The 25869-nt window shown below is 38.1% G+C and overlaps 1 protein-coding gene across 3 annotated transcripts in view; it reads left to right on the top strand.

Annotated features, from left to right (window-relative positions):
• Positions 1-25869, top strand: part of ENPP3 (ectonucleotide pyrophosphatase/phosphodiesterase 3) — a 94638-nt gene that overhangs the window by 23211 nt on the left and 45558 nt on the right. The window contains exons 2-8 of one of the 3 annotated variants that reach the window (XM_036871131.1): positions 2885-2966; positions 5171-5311; positions 8429-8504; positions 12462-12599; positions 14367-14492; positions 17551-17611; positions 21863-21960. In XM_036871131.1, coding sequence (XP_036727026.1) covers positions 5234-5311; positions 8429-8504; positions 12462-12599; positions 14367-14492; positions 17551-17611; positions 21863-21960 — 577 coding nt within the window. In that variant the 5' untranslated portion in view covers positions 2885-2966; positions 5171-5233. The remainder of the gene's footprint in view (positions 1-2884; positions 2967-5170; positions 5312-8428; positions 8505-12461; positions 12600-14366; positions 14493-17550; positions 17612-21862; positions 21961-25869) is intronic. The other 2 variants (XM_036871130.1, XM_036871132.1) reach the window with 2 other exon arrangements.

The following is a 25869-nucleotide window of genomic DNA, read 5'->3' as shown; positions in this document are numbered from 1 at the left end:
TTTGAATCATCAGAGGTAGTAATCAATGGTTCAAGTGATGAGCTGGGGTGGGTTTCTCTGGTTAAGTACATTAGTGCCAGCCTCCAAAACTGCAGAGGGTCAGTTAGTGAATATTTTAAGCTTTGTGGGCCAAGAGGCATAACCAAAGATACTATGTAGGTATGTGTATGAAATTTAAAATGTGTGTACTTACATAGTAAAAGGAAACAAATTTCACAAACTTTTATTGATAAAATTAAAAATAAAATAATAGAGCTTTTTTTCCCCTAGGGTTGGGGGATAACATTTTGTTTAATTGAGGTTCAAAATTACAATATTTTGAACCACAATATTCATCTGTGCTGACTGGTAATGAGATTTGATGTATTTCATCTTGAAAAGGGTTCTTTCATACACTTAGGTATGCAAAATACTGATATCAGTCCACAAGCATTGATTCTACTTTATCAATCATTGTTTGGATGTCTAGTAATCCAGGCACTTTATTAGTATTTCAGTTCCAAGAGCCAGGGTCCTGTAGTCCATGGTGAGATTTTGCCTTGTCCCTTCCTATATACTGCTGCCTCTTGGCTCTGGTTCGGCATTGCTAACACCAGTCCCACCTGGACATCTTGGTCTAGATTCAGCTCCAATATTGGATCTCCACTTGCCAAGGGCTAGCATCTGTGCTTTCTATACCACCTACCTATCTGGTTAGCCTTTTTTTGTAATAAGCCCTCCTTGAAGTTGGCCACCTGCCCACGCATCCCTGCTCTTATGTTACTTGAGATCTCCCTGGACTTCTTCTGCTGGACCTGAGCCTAGTATCTACTTCACCTCCACCACCCACAGAGTATCTAGTTTCTCTGAACTTTCCCAGTCTGGCTTGTCCAACTACCACTCAAGCTCAAGTGGGAGAACCAGGAAGGCTAACATTAACAAGACATTGACAAGTGGGCTTTCTGTGATTTTAGAAAATTCCCCGAAATCTGTGGACAGGGGGACCTTGTAGAATGTAAAAAATATTTATGATTGGTGGGGGATGTAATGATAGCTGCCTTTCAGAGCCCAAGTGTTCTAAGCATTAGAATATGCAGAGTGAAGCTTTCAGAACCCAGAAGGTGGAGATTGTTCTAAAACTGAAGGGAAGAAGAATAGTGAGGCTTCCAAGGTTCAAGTAACTTAGAAAGCGCAGGTTCAGACAACACAGGCAGTCTAGTCCAAAGTCTAAATTGCCCAGAAGCTGTGCATTTGCCTGGTGTCCAATGTTTAGGAGAACTGTTAAGAAGTTTCTAAGACTTGAAAAACTCAGAAGAGGTTGGAACTTAGGACTCAGGGGAATTGTTATAGCAGAAAATATGACTAGAGACTGGGCAATGCCAACATCTCTACTGTACATACCTGTACATGTCCCAGGTAGATTCTCTACCCTCAGGAGCTGAAGGATTAAGATATTTCTCCATTATAATATCCAACATTTATTAGCATGGAGATAATCTGAGATCACTTTGAAAATGAAGAATCTAATGTTGAGTCAATCAACTTGTAACAGACATAAGACTTTATCAGAGGCCTCCTGACTTCCGTACCTAATGATTTCTTGTGTTCTCAAGGTTGAAGGGGGTTGGGGAACAAGGGTGGAAGAAGAGAGGAGGGGTGTTCTGACAGTGTGGGAGATTAAACAACTGGTTACGATAACGTAGCCAAGTTGACATACAAAACAAACCACCACAGAGAGGTAGATAAAGCTAGGAGCACTGTGAAACAGACTCAAGGAGACTAGATAGATTGTCCTAAGTGCAAATAGGCAATTAGAACCCAGAAACCAAGAAAAACTGAAGGCTTAAGTCAGATGAGTACACAAAAGCCGTAGGTCCTAGGAATCTCCTAATTTTGAGGCAAATTGCAATGTAGACTTAATCTATCTTTTATAAAATCAGTATGTCATAACACAACAATAACAACAAAATACTCTGCAGTGGGAGCCTGAAGACATGGCAGAATCTCGTTTCTGAGAGATCGCTCACCAAGGTGATCTGGGCAGATGACCAAGTCCCTTGGGTCCTCTAGCTTTATCTGTACAACCATCAATTTTGATTAGAATCCAGAGTGAAAGTTTGCAGAAGAGAATCCAAAAGTGCATACAGGACTCAAAGCAAGTGTTTAGACTTGATTTCAGAGAGGCAGCAGTGAGTGGTGGCTTGAAGAGAGATCTTAGTTCCCTGCCTAGGAGTTGAACCTGGGTAGCCTGGATGAAAACCAGGAATCCTAGCCACTAGACCAGCAAGGGGTAGAGGCTAGAAACAAATTTTCCCTGGCTCTTGCCCCCATTGAAAAATGCATTTCTCAAGGAGGCAAAAACTTTAAAAACAGGTACAAAGTTTATTATTAGAGACACAGCATAACAACAAGTGGGAGAGCACACAGAGAGACAGTTTGTTTAGTTAAGACAGAAGCAAGGCAGAGATACACACCAGGAGAGAAAGGGTACGGGCGTCCCCCCAATGAGCAGGAGCCCCGTAAAAGGTGGTTAAGCCATTTATATAGGTCAGTTCTTCCAGTCTTTGTCTTCCTTCTGGCCAATCATCTTGTTTTGTCCCCTTGGCTAATTTGTCTCAGGACCCTCCCCTAGGTGCACGCGCACCCCTCAGCCAAGATGGATTTCAATGCAAAGGTATCTGGGAAGAAAAAAGCAGGACATTATGGCCCGGCATCCCCTGACTTTTGACCCCCAAAGAGCCTTTCTTTGCATGTGTAGTGTCTCCCTTGCCCCAAGGAGGGGAAATATGTTACCTCTTGAGCCTTTACTCAAACAGGGTTTAGCTCCTGTGACTGGTATCTTAAGGTGTCCACAGGAGACAAAGCCTGGCTATTTACCCTGTTTCTGTTGTTACTTCCATTTCAGAGTAAACAGGAGGCTGATTGTAAATGCCTAACCTGGAGCCTACCTATCTCCTGTCTCAGGCAATGCAAACAGGAGGCTGCTTGTAAGTGTCTGGGCTGAAGCCCACTTTTTGCTGCCCCATGAAATGTAAACAGGAGGCCAGTTGTAAATGCCTAGCCTGGAGCCCATCTATCTCCTGCCTCAGATTGATCTTGGCTACATAAAAAGAATCACGTGGAAGGATACTTAAAAATGCTGCTGCCTTTGTCAAAAGTCCAGAAGATTCTAATTCAATCAATGTGGAGCCTGGGCTTCAGAATTTAAAAACTTAAAATTAAAAAACTACTTTGGGTGCTTCTAAGTTTACCCGGTACAAAGAACCATTTGCCAAAGGTATTCAAATATGTTTTTGTTCATTTCTGAATTTTTAAAGAACTGGTAGTTCATTGTGTTCCATGGAAAGAAGTCTGCAAGACCGTGAATTAGATTTTCTCTAAAACTTAATTCCTTCTGTTACCGCAACAAATGCAGATGCTTCCACTAGTAGGTCTGTAGGTGGAATTGGTGAAGTGGGGGGCATAGTGGATGGAGAAAGTGATGGGAAAGAATAGCACAAATCCTCAAAGCCACGAAAGGAAACATGGCTTTTATGCTGCAGATTTTTTCATGAAGGGAGTGCACTTCAATAACAGAAAAAGGGATTTAGCTACAATTTTCAGAAATATTCTTAATATTTATGTCATTGTATATTAGGATAGATTCATTTCCTATTTCTTTTCACGGTCTTTAGGGTTGGAATAATTTGAATAGTGGTTTCCAAAGAATGTACTGCAGTCTACAGGATTTTTATAACCTTTACACTAAAAGAGAGTTTTCAAGCTTTATCTGATTAAATAAAGGAGGTTATCATAGGACTAATGTTCTGTTGACTTAAAAAAAATGTACAACGTGAGAGTTGCGAGTTAAGTTTTATTTGGGGCAAAATGAGGACTGCGGCCTGGGAGACGGCGTTTCAGATGCTTCTGACAAACTGCTCCGAAGAGGCAAGGCAGGGAGCCAGTTTATATAGAAGTTTTGTAACAAAGGGCATGTAGTCTGAACGTCAAAAAATTACTGTTAATTAAAGAAAACCAGATATCTCAAGTTAAGGAATTTAGCGTTTTTCTATGTATGGGAAGATGCAAGAGTCTGGGCTCACTGAAATCATTCCTTTGATATGCACCTCAGCTATCTGGGGGCCAGTAGCCTGTGTTTTCACATCCTGAGTTTCCTCAGGGCTCACCGCAGGAAGTGGCTGCAGTCTGATGGCTGCGTGATGGCAGATATTCTTTTCAGCCCTGGGATTCCTCAGGGCTCACCGGCTCATGCTGAAGGGTTGCAATCGTTGATGACTGTGACACCCTTTGTTTACTGACATGGCAGAAAATATTTCATTTATCAGTTCCATGGAATCACACTTTGAGAATTATTGCCTTAGGGCCATTTAAAATAGAAATGTGTAAAACCCACCATTTATTAGAACTCTCTTTGGCCACACTGCTACTAATTTCGCTTCTTTCATCAGAAATCAGTAACCCCCTCTCAGCATGAAATATATGTATCATGAGACCATTCTCGTCTATGTAAATAAGAAAGGATCACGTTTAATTGGTCAGTGAAAATTACCTTGGATTTGGGGCTATAGAAGACTTGGGTTCCAGTTCCACTTCTGGCATCTAGTAAATGTGACTTGGGACAAGTAAGTCACATAATTTAAATAATCAGAGCCTTACTTTACTCATCTTACAAAATAGGGATGCAATGTTTGTAAGGGATTCTGTTATGTTTGACATGAGTTAATGCATGTGAAAACATGTCAGATTGTGAATGCTCTAAAATGCAAGTCATAATTATCACATGATTAATACTTTATACAGATTTAGCAGAGTTGGAGTTTTTATATGGTTAAAGCACATGGTTAATATGTTAGTTTTCAACAGTGACAGGAAGTTTATATAAATGTAGAAACTTTCTAGAATTTTGGTAACAAGGTGTTTTGGTTTATTTTTAAAGAAAATCAATGATCATTGTATTAAAATTTGATTATTGTATTATTCTTGTTACATATATTTTGATTAGTATTTAGTAGAAACTATAAGGAGAGAAAGAACAGTTGTCAACAGTGTACTAGAAATGAACTTTCATCTCTCAACACTATTGTTACTTTTCTCCTCTCTCTTGATTGCCCAATCACTAAAGAGCTGTGCTCTTCCCAAACATTTAAAAGTCAGTCACAGCCACGTAATTAATACAGTTTCTCTTTGCCAGACTAGAAAAAGGAAGGAGTTCTACCATTTTCTGGTAGAACAGGTTTATACAGCTAACAGAACAATGGATTCTACGCTGAGTTTATCAACGGAAGAACCTGTTATGAGAAACACTGCTAAGAAATACAAAATAATTTGTATTGTAAGTACATTTTAACATTTTCGTCTCTGTAGCTTTGCAACAAATGGTAGGGGTATGACTTCCCGATTGTATTTGTTTGTGTTGCTATTTAAATGTAAAGTTTTAAGTAATTGTGTTTAGTTTTATCCCTTATGACAACTCTAAAGCAAAGTGAATCACATTTTGCAAATAAGAAATTTGAGTAACAACAGATTAATATTTGATCAATCTAAAAGGTTGGGATCTGTGGCAGAACACTTAGCAGCACTGATTTTACCATGATTATAATTATATTTATCTCCCAAGTCACCTTTTTAAATTTTTTTGCATGAATATTTTAAGACAAGAGAGTGAGGAATTAAAATCACCGTGTCTTATATTCTTTGTTGGACTCTTGATTTTATCCTGTTTTACTTCACTCCTAGAGATGGTCTCTTTTTCCTATTTTCTCTTTCTTGTTCCCTTATATGGTAAGATCTTCCCTGTCCTAAAACAACAACAACAATAACAAAACAAAAACAAAAATAAAAAACTTTCCTTGACTTTATTATCGTCTCTTTTCCTTTTACAATCAAACTTTCAGCTCTAGCCATTGTCTCAATTTTCTCACCACCCAACCATGTTTTGTTCTCTAGCTTTGTTTTTACTGTACTCAAGTCACCTCCTCAAAAGTCAGCCCTTCTCCCCTGTCCTTCTCCTGTTGAGTCTCCTAACAATAATACACAGATATTGTGGAGTAATTTCTCATTTCGAATTCTTCTCTCCCCTTGCTTTCATGATGGCATTGACATTCCCATTTTTATCACTTTTCTCCTTATCTGCTTTATTGGCTGATTTATCTTTCTTCTCATTATGCATTTCACCAAACCCTAACTAAAGATCTTTTCTTTAGGAAATCTCACCTTTTTTAATGGTTTTAAGAGCATATTCTCCACCAAGAATTCCAAGTCAGCCACTAGTTCTGACCTCTTGCTGAGTTGCTATCACACCATTTCAAGTGCCTGCTTGCTGGCTCCTCATCCAGCACCTTCCTTGTAGCCAAAACCATTTGCATAGTTTTCTCACACCTATACCACTGCAGTTTTCTCCTAAATTCCCTACTTTTCTTAATGTCATTGCCATTCTCTCTGTCATGCAAGCATTGTTTGGAGGAGTAAATGAAACAGTGTGTATAAGTATTGAGCTCAGTGACTATAACAAAGGAAACGCTCAAGATATTCTATTTATTCATTATTCTGGGAACTTTGGCATTCTTTTTTAGCTCTTATGCCATTTACTATATTTATCCTACCTTATTTATTCAGGGAATTATCAACTCCTGGGGAGCAAAGTCTGTTCATCGTTTATTTCCCTTCGTTGTATCCTTTTAGTGGGTTGTTAGTACACATAAACAGAAGCTCAATAGTTTAAAATCATAGCTTCAAAGCTACCCTATTTTTTCTAAATTTTAGTATAAGTTTTATTTAATATTTTTTTATGTATCTATTGTGTTTCTAGCATTTTTTTTCAGCCAAGCTAAAGCCAAATGTTGGTTTCTCAGTGATTTCTGGAGTCCAAAGCACTCCCCTCTCCACTTTGTAGATAGCATAAGATAGTTTAAGATATATTTGCACCTTAATATCAAGAAGCTTATTCAGAATTACATACTTAGAGTCAATGATTATACAAGATTAAAAATGAACCTTTTTACCCTTGAGGAGATTACAGAATAATGCAGAGAGCAAGTCATAAATATATGGAACAAGTACAAAATCATTAGGAAATAGACATGAAAATTTAACATTACAAAGTTTTAAAGCATCCTAAGGACAGCTAGATGTTTTCTGCTTCTCCCAGCAAGTTTGAATGGCCAAAGGACCAAAAATAAGATGTAAACTGAGATATAGCCGAAATGTAAATCTATGACATATGAGGTTTACCATAGGAAAGTTTCCCAGTGCTTTGTTGCTTTGTAGCATTAGTAGCCTTAGTCACCTGTGGCTCTTGAGCATCATAATAAGGGAAAAAGTGCTAATGATGTTATTTAATAACTGTTTATGTTTACTTTTCCCTCTCCATCCTCTCCACTGAATGAATACCTGCTGGAAGGTCACTGACCCTTGGGCTAATTTTGAGTCTTCATATAAAAATTGTTTTCACAGTATTTTAACCATATTTTCCCAATCACTGAATTCTCTTCTATTGTAAAAATTAGGTATGTTAATTTTCAGTTGATTTTCAGAAGAAAAACAGACAAAATCTATAGTTGATGTAGGGTTTTTATTATCTAAGCAAATTTTGATGTTGGTTTTTTTTCTTTTATAAAAGTGATTTTTAAAAAAGAAACATACAAAGTTTATTTGTATTGTAAAATACTTTAAGTAAACTGTGTACCTGTTGCATTTGTATTCTTTATGGTGATACATATTATTTAAGCTCTATCATCAGTATGCTTATCATTGGACTTAATGGATAGGGAAAGAGGTCAGTGGGAAGAATTCTCTTTAATTTGTATCACTGTTTAATTTCAGTCATAGTATAAGGTCCATTACACTGAAGAGCTTTGTCAGTAGTAGTGATAATGAATGACATACACAATCTTTGATCACGTGACTTCCCAGTTACCCTAAAACATCTGTTTGCACTGCAGATCAAAGCAGATAATTTGCTAGTTAATTATTTGGACATTATATTTTTATATGTTAAATATTCTCATTATTCTCTGATGGTCAGAGTGGGAGAAAAATACCCTGCTTCCTGGGAATGAGGTCGTTAACGATTTCACAGTTTTGGAATGCTTTTAAATAAATGATCTCCAAACATGTATCTAGTTAAGAAAGGAAAATGGGCATAGGTAAATGGCCCCTTGGTTTCATTTGTACTTTAACTCAATTTGGGGTTAAACTAACTAGGACTATTGTATTTGAATTTGAAGATCTGTAATAAATAGTATTTTAACATTCTTCCCAAACCTTTCTTACTTAATGCCTGAAAATAATCAGGCGTTAAATAAAATTCTCTCCCCTTATCATTGTTGGGTCTGGTAACCGAAAAGCTAGCAGGCTGTGCTCCCTTAACAATCACCAAGGGAGGGCGGTTATCTGGGTCTTTGTATATTTTAACAAAATGGTAATAAAAGTCACATTTTTTTGGTAATAGGTTCTTCTCACTTTGTTGGTGGCTGTGTCACTTGCGTTAGGCCTGGTAGCTGGACTCAGGCAGCAAGAAGAGCAAGGTACTCCCCTCAGCATTGTCTCAGAAACTTTCCTTCTTTCTTCCTTCTGCTCACCTTCCCTGTTATAACCTGGACGCGCCTCCTTGCTAGGCTCGGCTCGGCTCCCCTTTCTCCCACGCCCCACTTATCAGGAGCCTACCTCTGTGGTTAGCCCTCTCCACTGCCGCTTCTGGACCTTCCTCTTTGACCTCATCTCCCTGCTTCTTTGAGATTCATATCATTCCAGTATTTCCCCCTTTTCCCACCTTCATAGAGGGCTTTGGTAACTGAATCAAAGATTCCTTCTCTCCCAGCTCCTACTCTAATCATTAATACCCTATGATAAACTTGGCTTCAAAAGTCTTAGCTGCTTCACTCCCATGACTTCCTACCACCACTTTTGTACCTTGATATCACGTTAGTATTACCCCGTCCCAGAAATCTCACCATTTCTTGGTTAGGCAGTGCCACTTTCTTGAAATGTAGTGCACAATAAAAGCTTCACATTTTTTTTCCTCATAAGAAGCAAAGAAAAAAATAGGAGATCCGTGGCTCAAAGTATCAAAACACCTCACATCCCTTTTGCCATATCGCATCAGTATGAACAGTAAATAAACCGTTTGCAAGCGATTCAATAAAAAGCACTTTCTATAATCTTACTATATATTGTTTTGACACTTTTACTAAGGGAAAGTATGAGGTCAAGTGTTAGATAATTTATTCTCCTTTTTTATCTGGTTGATTAACTTCTAATTTGACTCCAATGGGGAAAGTCTTCTCCATTAGGAGACTCTTGGTGAGGTTAACTGGCAATTTTCCAATTATGTTTTCACTTAGTAACTTACAAACACTCAGTACCCCTGCTGTAACATGGGAACACAGTGGAACTGAAAAGATGGGCATTGGCTGGAAAATTACTGTCTTTTCTTGGTCACTTGGCTGTTGTGTTTCTGAGCTGCAGTACCAGTCCTAGATCTAGCAAAGGTTGGCAGGTCATTTTGGTGGTATTATTCTGATGTTAGTGTGCGCAGGTGGGCATCATTTCTCGGTTATTTCATCCCGCAAATCACATAAATTAATTGCAAAAGGCATATCGTAATCTCTGAGCAAAATCTCCAATTATTCCAGCTCTTTCCCTCCCTTCCTTACGTTAGTACAGCTACTGACTGGCTCCCCAGTCATTGTTCCTTATTCTCTTCCTTTCATCTCAGTCTATCAGGGCTTGTGTGGCATCACTCTCCTCTGCCTCCCACCCAGTGGATGGGTGTTTAACGCCAGCCTCTTTTTGCCAGCATCCTAACATAGTTACCCCCTCATTCTTCCACCACAACTGTTTCCTAAACCCCAACCCTTGATCATCTTCACCATTCTCTGCTCCAATTAACCTACTTTTCATAGGCAATATATATTTTTTCTAGTGTGAGTTTTTAAACTAGTTTTTCTAGTCTGAGTGATAAATTTCTCATTTTATGTGCACATCCTTTTTACCTGCTCTTCAACAATTGAGCACTGACTCTGTGCTAGACACTATTCTAATTACTGGGGATATAGTGATAAAGGAAACAGACAAAAATCCTTCAAAGAGTTTACATTCTAGCATGGGAGACAGATAATTAAAATTGAGCAATATATTTATATATAATATGATAGGGAAAGTGCTAAGGAATAAGTAAAACTGAAAAGGGGAACATGAAATATTGAGTCAGGGTGGGTGGGGTGTGTGTAATAACTTTTGAGTAAAGAGCTAAAGGAAGTGAGGAAGAAACAAGGATATTTTGGAAAAGAACATTCCAGGCAAGAGAAAATAGCAAGTGCAAAGGCCTAAGGCAGGAGCTTGCCTGGCATGTTCTACTTAAAGAATAACAGGAGATCAGTGAGCTAGAGCTAAGAGGACCAGAGGAAGGGTAGTCATAAAATTAGATCAACCAAAGAGGAGTTGATCACAGAGGGGTTGGTAGGTCAAAATAGGGCCTGTGGCTTTCATTCTGAGTGTGATGGGGAGTGATTGGAGGTTTTGAGCAGAGGAATGACATGACATGCTGTGGTTTGCTTTTCAATATGATCGCTCAGGCTGCTGTGTTATGAATAAATGGCAGAGTGAAACCAGGAGAAATAGAGAGACCAATTAGAAAATTATTGCAATAATATAGACAAGCCATATGTCTTGGACCAGGGTGGTAGCATTGTAACTGATGAGAAGCACTTGGATTCTGGAGATCTTTTGATGTAGTAGATAGATTTTATCAACAGATTGGATATGGAGTGAGAAACAGAGGAGTCAAGAATGACCTCAAGATTTTCAGCATGAACATCTGAAAATATGGCATTTCCATAATTCAGATGGGGAAGGCTATAGAAGGAGCTGGTTTGGGAAGAATAATCAGGAACTCAGTTTTGGATATGTTAAATTTGAAATACCTACTAGATGTCCAAGTAGAAAAGTCAAAAAGTAGTTGGATATATAAGGCTGGCTTTTGGGGGAAGTTCTGGCTGGACATGCAACATGGTGGTTACCAGCATCATACGTGGGATTTAAAGCAATGTGACCAGGGTATGCCAACCTTAAAGGATTGGAAGATGAAGGGGGGAGAACACAGAAGACTAGGAAGGAGGGCCAGGAATGTGGGAGGAAAGCCAGGTGATTGTTTTGCCCTGAAATCCAAGTGCGGAAAATGTTTCAAAGGAGGAGAGTGAATGTAAAAATGTAAAGACCTTTTATGTAAATGGCATATAAACTTTTCCCCTTACTTTCTCACTGGACTTTGTAGCCATCTAATTGCCATGCATGCCCTTACTGTTATGCACCTATCTACTTAATACATAGTGCTCTTTGACGTGTATCCAACATGCCATTTGACCTATGCCCTCTCCCAGAGTTGCTTTTAGGAAATTTGATATCATTCTGACTTGTGATCCTGTATACATTTCTCCTGATCTATCTCTGGGAGCTTTCCAGATCTCTTTATCCCTATTGATCCCTTGGTGTGAGTTTTGCTGTGAAATTTGGTGAGCACCTTTGACATAATAATGTTTACTCTTCAATTCTGGGAAACTTTATTATGATTTCTTTAATAATATCATTTCCATTTTCTTTGTTTTCACTTTTCAGTACTACCTCCCTGTTTCAAGGTCAACTAAGTAGTGGCCTTAATTATATCTGCAAACTTCCTCTGCCATGTAAGGCAGTATGTTCACAGTCTCGAGGATTAGGGGATGGAATCTTCTTGAAAACCATAATTCTGCCTACCACACCCCTCTATTGAGTTTTCCATTACTGCTCTCATGTTTTTATTTCCAAGAGCACCCTGAACGTGATTTCCCTTTTTAAAATTATAGTTTACTTTCTTATTTAATGGATGCGATTTCTTTTCTGAGCATCTCAATATCAGTTGTGTGTTTGTGTGTGCGTGAGCGTGTGTGTGTTTAACTCTTCTGCTCCTTGCATTATTTCCTCTTCAAAAGTTTTTCTTTTTTTCTTGTTTGTTTTGGTCTTTCATGTTGGATGCTATCCTCAAAGGTCTGGTAATCATCTGTTCACATTTAAGAGTAAGACTTGTTCATCTTTTTTTCTCATTATGGCCATCCTCCATGTCTGCTGTCTCTGTGATGAAAGCAACTCCTCCCAATTTCTTCCAAATTTTGAGCCTTCTATTCTGAAGTGGGAGGTGGGGTGGGTAGCTGCTGCTTCATATCCAGACTTTCAACCAATTCCACTACATTTAGCCTCTGCTTGTCCCTCCTACCCTCTCCTTATGGCCCCTGGTGTCTCTGAGTCTGGGACCTCTCTGGAGTCCTGGGGAAAAATCACTCATTATGTATTACTCATTATTTATCACTTTGCACTGATGAGTCATACAGTGCAATAAAAATTATCTAACTGTCCGTCCTAATCTGTGCTAGGTACTTCCTGTGCTTGCACCATCAAGCTATGAGACTTCGGATAACTTCTAAGCACAGATTTCCTTATTGTTTCTGCAGAATTCTTTCTGCAGGGAAGCTGCAGGAAAAAATGCTTTGATGCTTCACATAGAGGACTAGAGGGCTGCCGGTGTGACGTGGGATGTAAAGGCCGAGGCGACTGCTGCTGGGACTTTGAAGACACCTGTGTGAAATCAAGTACGAATCCTGAGAGCAAGTTTATTAGCATGTTGGTTGTGCTATCGTTAATGCATGTGCAAATGCTCACCTTGTGTATTAGTTTGCTCAGGCTGCCATAACAAAGTCCCACGAACTGGGTGGCTTAAACAACAGAAATTCATTTTCTCACAGTTCTGGAAACTAGAAGTCCAAGATCTAGGTTTGGCAGGGTTGGTTCCTTCTGAGGCTGTGAGGGAGAATCTGTTCCATGCTTCTCTCCTAGCTTTTGGCGGGTCGCCAGCCATCTTGCGTGTTCCTCCCCTTGTGGCAGACATAACTCAAAGCTCTGCCTTCATCTTCAGATGGCCTTCTCCCCGTGTCCTCACAGTCTTCCCTCTGGGTGTGTCCACGTCTGAACTTCCTCTTGTTGTAAGAAGAATACCAGTCATACTGGATTGGGGTCCACTCTACTGACCTGATTTTAACTTGATTATCTGCAAAATCCTTTTCTAAATAAGGTCACATTCACAGTCATGGGGGGTTAAGACTTCAACATTTTAGGGGAGGGACACAATTCAGCCCATTACGCCTTGTATTCAGGATCTAGTGTTATCCTGACCCCCCTTTCAGTACTAAAGATAGAATCCACACTTTATTTAGTTGAGGTTGAGGAAAAAGAGTCTCCAGTAGATGAAATGTTGTCAAATTACACAAGTTTCAAGGGAGTTTTCTCATGGCTTATCATCTTATTTAGTTTCATTTTTAGTGGTTCTCAAATTTCAGGATGCATAAGACCCCACTGGAAAGCTGGTGATTCTTAGCGATTCTGATGCCAGCGGTCCACAGAACACAACTTGGGAAACACTGTTCTTGAGGCGGAAGAGACAGTTTGCAATATTTAATTTTCTAAGAAATCAAGGAGGTGGTGGGGGGAGATGTCTAGTGGTTCGAGGAGAGAAGATTAGGACAGTACAGCTCCTTACATTATGCTCTCTGAAAAGGGCAAGAAGGAGGGTATAGCCTAGTATGGATAAGATCTGTACTCCTTTTAATTCATCTCCAGAACTCTTTTCTTTCTAAGTACATAACATATAATTAAGAATGAAGAACTCTGTGCATGACTGAAACACACAGCTGTCACCTAGCCAATGCATTTGTCTGAGCACAGGGGCTGATGTTGATTTTAGTCACTGTTTCCTGGCAGGTGGCCCTAGGAAGCAGTCTCGGTCCAGCCTCTTGCTGTTGTTAGCACTGGGATTTATTGAAACTGATCTCACATTAAGTGCCTAGCCTGGGAAAATATCAGAGGCATGGTGGGGAGCTGATCTACCTTTCTTTCACTCTCAGCTGGGAGGTACCCTGCCCGCCTACATTCTTACAGACCTGACCATGTTCCTGTTACTTCTGTTGTCACTGCCACTTCCTTGTCTGTCCTTAGATAAGGCTGGGCAGGCTGCTCTTGGGTGGCAACAGTCACTCAAGGTTAGTAGTTCTTTACCATTGGAAGTTCCTACCCTTGGGTGGGAATAGGACAGGTGTTCAGAGTTTCTCCAAACTCAGAGGTGTACCTGATAGGTAGACCAGAGCTGCAGCTTCTAAAGCTACATTTCTCTCTGCCACCCATGCCAAACGAAGAAAAGTGGTGGATTGCCCCTTATTCGTATTATGAATTTTCATTTATGAATGCAGATAAACCAAGAATTTGACCATAGGATAATACAAGAAGAAATGCATGGAATTTGTAGTTTTGTTATTGGATGCTTAAATTAAGTTGTATGCTCAAAACCGAATTGTGTAATTTTCCAGCTCGAATATGGACGTGCAATAAATTTCGTTGTGGGGAGACCAGACTGGAATCCAGCTTTTGCTCTTGTTCAGATGACTGTTTACAGAAGAAAGACTGCTGTGCTGACTATAAGAGTGTTTGCCAAGGTAAGCAGGTGTTGACCCATTTGCCTCTGTGAGTTCAGTGACCCTAGAGCTGGCCTAGGCTGCAAACATTAAAACAAGTCAAAGAATTTTTAGCCACTCTATGTGGAAGAAAAGACCCAATGTGTTTACTGTGGGAAGAAATGGGTTTTGTGCACGATAGAGGAAGGGAGCTCATAGCAAAGATATTATAGAAGAGAAGAGAAAGGTTAACATTCCACATGTTCTGTAAAGCAAGGTCTTTTTCAGTCCAATGACTATGCTAGACATTCTTGTGGTTTGAGACACTGGACGGCAGATCCTAAAGTTAAAACATCGCAGAAGAGATTCTCTGGCCTGAATAGCAGGTAGTTAAAGCAATGTGATTGTTGAAACAACTATGTCCTCAGTGGTTTAATGACTGATTTAGGACTGGCAGGGAGGTGATGCAGAGAGCCAAGGTTAGAATCCAGATTATTCAACGCCTGATTTCACCTGCTTTACCACTTTATAAGTGATGTAGATTTTTAAAAAAATCACCAATCCCTCTACACATCTGATGAGACTTAGGAAAAACATACATATACACATAGCAACAAGATTGCTTCAAGCTATCAACCCCTTTTTCCTAACACCACACCCAGTAGAGCTAACTAACTTACGTGTGTAATATTTTTAGACAAAAAAAGAGATTAAGGTGAATTTTGATTTTTTTTAAATAAGAGGAAAATGTTATAGTAGAAACATTATTAAATATAGTCCCTCAGTAAAAAATAAGTTTTACACTAATAGATGAATCAGTTTTTATGCAAAATATAACTGAAAATCCACTAAAAAGGGCAAGCAGAAAGGAAAGTAAAAGCCTGAAATGGTAAGTCTGTTTTTAAATAATAATTGATATTTAATAGTGAATATTGTGTCATTAAAAATCCCCCTAAATTCACAAAGGCAAGTGTAGTTTGCAGTTTGCTTATTTCTCTAATAAGTTCATTGAGCATAGTGCCTCTGAGCTTTGTGGTCTCCTGCCTTCTGTCCTAATTTTATAACTCTTAACTTTTTATCTCAGTAGTGATCCGCAGGTCATGTGGCAAATTTTCTCACTGAATTCATTGCACAACATTTCTCGAATTTAACAGAAACAAAAGTAATTTTTATAAGCAGTGTTGAAGTTTACCTTTACCACTAATTAACCACTTTGATGGTGTTCATTGAATCATTTCAGTTTATTTTTTAAACAAAGGTAAATGTTTTCTCACTCTAAGAATTCAACACTTTAAGATTGTTAAATGGTTCTTGCCAAAATTGTATCTCCAGACCGTAGTTGGAGGGAATTTGAATAATTTTTGTGCAAGAAACCAGCTAGTTAACTTTTATATTTTAAGTTCAAAATTTTGAAAAGAAATATGATGAATTTCTAACATATGGAAAGAATAGTGTGTTTAACCGTATGTCCATCACCTTGCTTCATTCGTGATCAACTCGTGCCCAATCTTGTCTCATACCAATACAGTATGAATGTTAAGCTGGCTCAGAGGATTGAAGAGACTAAGTATACCTAGAACTGAGAGAATGTTGGAATAAAATCACTAAAGATGTAATTTGTGGTGGGACACAAATGATTTGCTTTGCTACAGGACAATTTATCTGCTATCAGATAAGAATCAGTTACACTGCTATTAGTTTTCTACCAATTAACTGCTACCCTTACTAAGTTGTAAAATGAATAAGTGGTAAAGAATAAGCTAGATAAAGGTATATACTCCTAGGTAACTAGATAATCCATAGGTGGGCTTTTAAAATAATTCCCAGCATGACATTAAAATGAAGTTTAATGATCAGTCCTCCTTTTGCTTATTTTCAAGTTTTGGGGCTTTTTTTTCTTAATAAAATACCTCCAACCTCTCTTTGAAAATTTTAGATTACTTCAAAGCAAATCCCAAGGTTAATATCATTCATCTATAAATATTTTCAGTATGTATCTAAAAAAGATGAAGAGTTAACAAAATTAGAATATCATCAATATATCTAAAAATGTCTTCAATAATTATTTATTGTTAACAAATGTCCAATCTGTGTTCAGATTTTTTTGTTTTATTATATTAAAAAAAATTTATTTGAAGTAGGATCCAAACAGATTCCATACATTGCAACTGGCTGATATATTTCAAGTCCTTTAAAAGTGGGTTCTCCCTTCCTTTTTTCCACCCCATGCAATTTACATGTTGGATACATGGAGTCACTTGTCCTGTAGAATTTTCCAGTCTGGGTTTTGCAGATTGCATCCTCTGTGACTTAAGCAGTTTGTCATCCCCTATATTTCCTGCAAATTGGTAGTTAGAACTAGAGGACTGTTCAGATTCAGGTGTTTATCTTTCTATCTATCTATCTATCAATCTATCTACCTGTTTACCATGTACCCTTCACAGGTAGTGGTGTTACTTCCATCAAGAGGCACATCTTGTTTGCTTGTCTCTTTTTTGGTCATGTTAGCCATTGATGATCATTGCCTAGATCCATTAGGGGTTGCAAATGATGACATTCATATTCTATTATTTCTACTTCATTAACTAGTGGGAATGTTCTATAGACAGAAACAACCATGGAGTGAGAATTTTTTAGTTACGATCTTAAAAATTTGTTTGTTTGATTTTCCCCATTTGATGTTAATATCAATTATTCTCATTGGCTATTTCTCTTTTTTTTTTCATGCTTTCTTTTCATTTTTCTTTAGATTATATACCTATATTTATTAAACTCATTTTTCCTAGCAGTTGGGAAAACACTGTCCTTGAGGGAAAAAACATTATTTAAAAAAGAAAGAAGAAATTGTCCCTTTCCAGTTAAAGGAATTCCCGTTATTTTCTTGGTAAAGATGGGCTTCCTGGTATTCAGTCAGTGTAGATTACTAATCTGTGCAAATCGCTAGAGGCACTGACCTTGCCAACGTGTGAAGTAGCATTTAACATGTTCTGGAAGAATTTCGTCTTTGGAGGAACATGAATTAAGTCGTTTGGAAAGAGCATGTCCATTGGACATTGGTTTCTCTTTTCTTATCTAAAGATTTTGATCTTATGCTTTTCAGGAGAAACCTCATGGGTGGAAGAAGAGTGTGGCACAGCCCAGCAGCCTCAGTGCCCAGAAGGGTGAGAAGGACATGGGCACATTTATTCTCCTTTAACAGATTCTCCTTTAACAGGCACGCAGGAATGTAGCTGAGAGGCAGGGTGGAATTTCCCCCACTCTGTTTACATCTTAGAACAAAACAGTTAACAAAAGATTAGATTCCTTGTGGCTTCCAACTCATAACATACTTTCGTTTGCTTTATTGTTTTAAAAGCATTTTTACATTAAGTTATTATATTCATATTTTACAACAATGACTTAAAAAATGGTTGAAATATTTGTACTAACATCCCAAGGTCCTACGATCAGGATTAGAATTTAGATCTAAACGACTCCAGCCAGGACTCTTTTCTATTATCATCCTGGCACCTCAGATTTATTCTCACTGAGGGAAGGGGAAGAGGATTGTCCATGGATGGCCTCACAGGGAAAGATGGACCTTGAAGAATGGATGAGGAGAACACTGCCAGATGGGCACGGGTGATGGACATGTGAGGCCCTCCTCACCCCACCCTTGGCACACATTTCCTTCACACGTTTCTGATGGTTGCTCCCCGGACTTTGCCCACCCCTGGAAACGTGCCCCACGTCACCTCCCAGTCAAGGTGGATTTCCCCTTTTCCTCTAGTTGTCCCTTCTGCCCTTTACCTGCTGCACTCTTCTGGCCCAAGCAGTGGGAGGATGACAGTGAGATAAAAGAAGGAGAAAGGAATATCTGACTATAGAAAGAATTGATGGAGACATTTTTAGATAACGTTATTTCGTTAAAAAAAAAATGTGTGTGTATAATGTGTCTGTTTGTATATCATGTTACTTTGGTTTACACCAGTCCTCAGATCCAGCTGCCCTCTTCAGAAGCTTCTAGGTAGAAGAGTAAAGAATTTGGAATAAAAAAAAAAAGACTTGAGTTTTAATCCTGGTTTTGCCTGTGGGACTTTGCCCTGGTAACTTCCCTAAGCTTCATCTGTAAAATCAGAATAACAGTAAAAATAATAACAACAACGATAATGTGCCAAGTTCAGAAGATTTCATATGAGAATTGAATCAGCATCCTGATCACATAGATGTATGACCCTGGTTTTTTTTTTTTCCACGCTTAAAATTTTTTTTTTAAATAGAGGACTCTTCTGAGCAGTTGTAGACATACACACGTACGGATGCATTTATATTTCTTTTACCCCCAAACCTGAAATCATGTGAACAATGTGTCAGACTTTATTAAAATCTTTGGAAAGACCATTTGTTCAGTGTTTTCCCTTGGTGAGTGACCAGCACCAAGCCCTGCATTTGAAGCTGGGAACCCTGGAATTCACACTGCCAATTATGCAATACTAGAACACTGGGAAGCATTTCTGGCTGGCTCAGCTGGTGATCTGATGTTAGCCTGCAGCATCAAGATTGAGAGACCTTATAGTTTTATCCTAGTTAGTGCAGATGCTGTTCTTACAGAAGTTTTTTTTTAAAAACCCCCTACCCTGTTTTTAAGCTGCGTGGTTATTTTGATGGCATATTTATAAATATAAATTTAAAAATCAGCATTATGCTACTGACTTTATGAAAAAATAAGTATTTTCCAACGCAAATTGCAATATGTCACTTTAATTTCGTGATGAATTTTTTGCACATTGTGGTTAAAACAGTCAAAATTTTCCATTCTGATTTTTTGAGGTGTAGTTCATATACACTGAAGTGTTCACACTTATGTGTACAGTATAATGAGATTTGGAAATTCAGAAATCTGTGTAACCCACAGATACAGAATATTTCCATCTCCACAGAAAGAGGTCACGTTCAGATTTTCATCACCATAGATTCTTGTTTTAGAACTTCATATAAATGGAATCATACCATCTATCCTCTTGAGTCTCTTTTTGTGTTCTTTTGTTTTTTGCTTAACCCAATGCTTTTGAGACTCCTAAATGTTATTGCATGCATCATTTATCTCACATGGGCTTTTGCAACGTGTGCTCTCTGTGAGTAAAACATCGGTCCCATTCTTTTTTCATATTATTTCTATTTGTTCTTTAGGGGTCAGTTCACATGTCATACCCCCTGGAGAGCCTGCTCTCACCTTACAAAGATCGAATCTGACGTCCTCCTATGTACTTGAATAGCATCCTGTACCCAAATCTAGTCATTAATCACTTCTGTTTACTTCTCAATTTCATCCCCTAGATAAGGGCTGCAATTCCTTCATGCCTTTATTCTGTGTCTGGCACAATGTCCGACTCAAATATTTGTTAAATGAGTACAATAAATACATATTCTGGGAAACCAAATACACATCCTCCAGACTCTCCTCACAGTTTCTTTTACAATGTGCAAATAGATGGCTATGCTAATATTTTTTTCTAGCTCTACTCAAACACATTGAAAAGAACTGAAATCATTTTTCTTACTTTGAGCTGGTATCAGCATTCAGAAGTTTCTTTACAATACTACTGGGCCTTTGTCAGAATTTTAAAAGACAAATTCTAACCAAATTTCTTGAAAACTTATGTTCTTGTTCAAAAATTTAGATGTGAAACTGCTTGAGCACTGAGTTGAAAATTCCTTTTGGCATTCTTATTTGCATGCACTATGTTTGTTTTTGTTTTATTTTTGGCCACACCATGTGGCATGCAGGTTCTTAGTTCCCCGACCAGGGATCGAACAGCGCCTCCTGCAGTGGAAGCAAAGAGTCTTAACTGCTGTACCTCCGGAGAAGTCCCATGTGTGCACTAAGTTTGGAATTTAAGACAAACTTACTCTGTTAATAGTTATTATTCATAACAGCCCTAAACTGGAAAGTATCCAAATGTCCATCAGCAGAATGAATAAGTTGTGGTTTATTCATTCACTGGAGTTCTAGACAGCCATGAGAATGAATGATCTACAACTATATGCAAAAATACAGATGAATCTCAAACATAATGTTAAGTAAAAGAAGTTAGACACAGCAGAATATATACTGTATGATTCTGTTTGCATATAAATATAAGTACAAAAATAGACACAGCTAATCTATGCTATTAGAAGTCAAGACACTGATCGTCTGTGGTGCGTGTTTTGCAGAGGTTGGTGACTAGAAAGGGGAACGAGGGAAGGATTCTAAGTAATATTCTGTTTCTTGATCTGGGTGATGGCTACACAGTGGAGTTCAGTTAGGAAAAATTTATGAAACTATACATCTCTGGTGTGTGTGTGTGTGTGTGTGTGTGTGTATATAAAATACAAATAAAATTTTAGAAGTGAAAAAAGATATTGAATGGAAAAAAGACAGTCTCTGACTATAACCCAAAAGTTACCTTTCATCATTGTAACTTAAATACTCAACTAAAATGAGATTGTAATGCTTTGGAGGTTAATATTAATATCCTGAGATATTGGAATAAGAGTAAAAAAATGTAGAACTTTAATAAAACATCTTGTAAGTTTCAGAGTTCCTAAAGTCCATATCATAATAACAATAGTTGTATCCAAAATGTGGTAGAATAATTGTAACTTTTATAATTTTTGAGTGTGAGCATTGAATTCAGTAATCATTGCTTTTGAATCCTTAGCCAAAGCTGGGATTTTGAAATGTCTCTAATAGAAAATCTCATTTCTGGTGATGTTTTGTTAGTGCTCTGCTTGCACGCTGCTGACTTCTACTGTAAAACTACAAATAATTAGCTCCATGTATACCTGCCCCTGTAAAATACTACATATATTTGAGGTGAGGCAATGATACTAATGTGCCATGTTGTAATGATTCCAAAGTGCTGGGTGCGTGGGTTGGGATTGAATTTTGAGAGGTTGAATAACTGCTCAGTTAAATAGCTCCTAAAGAATGAAGCAGAGAATTAAACTCATCTTTCTGAGGCCAATCCCTTCCTTTTTCTCCACAGTGCACTGCCTGGTCATTGTAAACACTCAGGGCTAGAGAAATTTCATATATGGTATACCTCGGTGTCACAGATAGCCAGTGCCAAGGAGCAAATGGAAATAAAGTTAGCTAAAATTATTTAAACTCTAGAACTCAAAGGGTGGTAGATCTCCAAGTTGAAAGACCCAGATTTATGTAACACCTTTTAAAAAATACTGTACATTTTTACTATGGATTAATAACGTACTGGACATACTGATTGTAAAGGGAAATAATTTTTCAAAAGAGAAAGGAAAACTTGACTTAGAACTATTTCTGACTGTACTTTCTTAGTATTTTCTAATTTAGAGAATATAAGTAGTACAGAAAAGTGTCTTTTTTAAAAAATCAAAATAATGGACAATTTCTTGTTTTGCATTTTCAGATTTGACCTGCCACCAGTTATTTTGTTTTCCATGGATGGATTTAGAGCTGAATATTTACAGACATGGGGTACTCTAATACCTAATATCAATAAACTGAGTAAGTCTCCTATAATCAGGGACATGCAGATGATAGACACCTAGTTAGTTAATGTCTAGATTAACTAACACTTTTCTTTCTGACCTTTAATGTCAGTGGTTTGTCTTAGTTCTGGGTCCTCTCAAGAGTCTGATGAGTTTACTACACGATACCTATTTTCATACTTCTTGGCTCCTCCTTCCTTCTTTTGCAGCGTGTTTATCTTTTTGTTTGTTTATTTTGATTTGTTCTGTATTTGAATATAACTTCTGCTCTGTGAAAATCTGTTCATGGATACTCTCTCAAAGTTGGCATTTGTCAGACCTGGGTTCTGGGTCTCAGCAAGGTGGATATGCCCAGTAGGGATGGGAGCGTGAAGAAGCCTGTGCAGACTGGGCAGAATCAGCATATACCAAGGCTCCAGTAGGTGAAAAGTCCAGTATCTCTGTCCAGTTCTGGAATCAAAGTGCCTGGAACCTGGCTCCACCACTTACTAGCTCTGAGACCTTCGGCAAGTTTACTTCCACGGTTGGTGCCCTAGTCTCTTCCTCTGTAAAATGGTCACTTACCACCTCATAGAAATACTGTGAGATTATGTACATAGTGCACATTGGATGATTTTAAGTTATTACTATAATTATTATTTTTATTGTCATCTTTATCATGATGTACTTCTGAGTTAGGGTACTTGGACTTCGCACAATTTTATAAAGTCAATAATAAAGAAGAATGGAGAACCCCGAGGACACAAAGTTAAGAAGTATCAGACGGTCAGCTCCAGGGCGCACAGTCTTCACTGCCCTTCAATTCCTCTCTTACTTCCCCCTTCTACCAGACCCTCTTTTACCTCCATGGTCCTCAAAATTTCTGACAATTTTACTGGTTTCCTGGTTTTATTTTTTTCCAAATTATTAAAAAATAACATTTGACTTTGAGTAAGGTGATCACCTTTTCTGGGCCTCAGTTTCCTCATTTGTAAAATGAGAGGATTAGACCTAATGATTTCTACTACTAATCCCAGCACTAAAATTCCTTGACTGTAGAAAGGTAAATTACTTCCCCCCTACAGCATCAGGGACTTTGTCTCTTCAGGTTCTCCTACACTCTCTGAGGCAGATCTTTAGCAAAGAGATTAAGATGTTGGGTCTCTGACAGTACTGGCTCCAAATTCAGGATTTGTCACTTACTGCTGAGTTACTTTAGCCTGAAAAGTCATGAACCACTCTCAGTTTCTATTTCCTTATCTGCATTTCCCTTGGTAGTCTGGATATCAAACCCTGTGTCCAAAAGGGAATTTATCTAGCCAGGTTGAACTGGACCCCTTTAGAAGTGGAATTATTTTATTTGCTCATCCCCTTGAGAGTTGGAAAGGACACCAGTGAAATACTGGGCCATTAAGAGCCTTCCTTTCTAAGGTTTAAAATATTTTTTAAGTCATTTATACAACGTCTCAATTCTTTAATGTGTGAAGCCATAACTAATTAGGTCTACCAAGGCAAAATGGGCTCTTCATTTCTAGGAGGTCCAATTAAGAGTAGATGTGTTAAAAGATTTAGGATTAGGACCTCCCGAGAATGGTAGGGTTGAGGTGAGGTATGTGACAGCAGGCATTACTTTAAGGAAGTCTAGAACCTCATCTCTAGTGTCTTATCAAGCTGCCTGGAAACTGAGCATGGGCTAACACCACAGTGCAGTGAGTTATATCAGTGACTACTAAGGGGTCACGGACTCTAGTGAGAACATGAGGTTGTTGTCTTGTCCTAACGTGGGTGGGAGCAGACAAAGAAGGGCAGGAATCAACGAACTGTCAGGTGAGATAGAAGTGATTTAGCTTGAACTAGAAGTCAGATTTCTTGGAAAGTTAGATATGAAACTGGGGATAGGACAAGACTAGTAGTAACTATCCTTGCATCCCAGGGATAAATCTCACTTGAAAGTAGTGTATGATCCTTTTAATGTGCTGTGGAATTTGTCTTGCTAGTATTTTGTTGAGAATTTTTCCATCTAAATTCATGAAGGTATTGGCCTGGAATTTTCTTTTATTGTAGTATCCTTCTCTGGCTTTGGTGTCAGGGTAATGCTGATCTCATGAAATGAGTTTGGGCGTGTTCTTGCCTCTTCAAATTTTTGGCAGAGTTTGAGAAGAAATGACATTAATTCTTCTTTAAATGTTAGGTAAAATTAACCTGTGAAACCATCTTGTCTTGGGCTTTTCTTTGTTTGGAGGTTTTTGATTACTTGTTTTTGGTCTGTTCAGATTTTCTATTTCTTCATAATTCAGACTTGGAAGGTTGTATGTTTCTAGGAATTTATCCATTTCTTCTAAGTTATGCAGTTCGTGGGGTGTAATTGTTCATAGCAGTCTCTTATAATTCTTTCTATTTCTGTGGTATTGGTTTCTGATTTTATTGATGAGTCTTTTTTTTCCTTAATCTAGCTAAAGGTTTGTCAATTTTGTTTATCTTTTCAAAAAACCAACTTTAATTTTGTTGATTTTTAGAACTCTGTTTCTATTCTCTGTTTCACTTATTTCTGCTGTAATCTTTGTTGTTTTCTTCTTTTTTACTAACTTTGGATTTTGTTTGTTCTTTTTCTAGTTCCTTAAGCTGTAAATTTAGGTTGTTTATTTGAAATTTCTTCTTTTTTAATGTAGGTGTTTATTGCTATGAACTTCTTTCCTAGTACTGCTTTTGCTGCATCTGTACATTCTTCAGCTATTTCACCTACTCATCCATTCAGTCTTCCACTTCTTCTTATAGTTTATAGTTACTATGGATATATATTTATTCCATTTATATCTTCAGAATTTTTTTCGGTTGGTACTTTCTTTTTAAAAATATGTTTTTTAAGGAGTAAAACATGCAAATGATAAACTTTTACAAGTGACATTAAAGGGTATACAGTAAAAAAACAAACAAACAAAAAAACCAACCAACCAACCAACAGACTCTCTTTCCTGATCTTCCTCATTTTTCTCTGTAGAAGCAACTATTCTCATTGGTTTATTGTGTGTCCTTCCAGAATTATTCTGTTCAGTCATAATTTAGATTATTAAGATCTGGAAGAAACAATGGTAGAAGATCTTGCTTTTGATGAGTTATTCTATAATAGCTCTGGTTCAAAGGCAGGTGATTGAAAATGGTAGCTTGAATCTGTAGATAGTCAACAGATGTGTCCTGTTTAAAACTACGAAGGTGTCATGTTTTTACATCACTGGTAGCTTTGTTTTTTATTTTATACTCTGTGACTTTAGGCATTTAAGAATTTGAACGCGTTACCCATGTTTCAGGGAAATAAAAACAGAGACTGACTTTATATCTCTCTCTATTGTATGATTGTTTTCCCCAGTTAAATTCTTTTATCAGTGGATGTGATCTCATTTTATTTTCTATCATATGACTTCTTCATTCTTTTTTTTTTTTTAATTAATTTATTTATGGCTGTGTTGGGTCTTCGTTTCTGTGCGAGGGCTTTCTCCAATTGCGGCAAGCGGGGGCCACTCTTCATCGCGGTGCGCGGGCCTCTCACCATCGCGGCCTCTCTCGTTGCAGAGCGCAGGCTCCAGACACGCAGGCTCAGTAGTTGTGGCTCATGGGCCCAGCCGCTTCGTGGCATGTGGGATCTTCCCAGACCAGGGCTCGAACCCGTGTCCCATGCACTGGCAGGCAGACTCTCAACCACTGTGCCACCAGGGAAGCCCTATCATATGACTTCTTAACAATATTAAATGTTTCTTTCCCTGATTGAGGACATGATTTATTTACTGGGGGTACTGACTGAGAACGAAAAAAGTTGATTATACGTTATGTCCTAGAGCAGGCCTCAAACTCGAGTACATCAGAACCACTTGGGGTGCTTGCTAGAAATACAGATTTTTTGAGCTCCTTTTCCTCCACTTTTCAACCTCCCCCATCCCCACCAGAGTCCTAT

The sequence above is a fragment of the Balaenoptera musculus genome, chromosome 12 (genome assembly GCF_009873245.2).
Source record: "Balaenoptera musculus isolate JJ_BM4_2016_0621 chromosome 12, mBalMus1.pri.v3, whole genome shotgun sequence".
Classification (NCBI taxonomy): Eukaryota; Metazoa; Chordata; class Mammalia; order Artiodactyla; family Balaenopteridae; genus Balaenoptera; species Balaenoptera musculus.
This window is presented reverse-complemented; position numbering and strand designations above follow the sequence as displayed.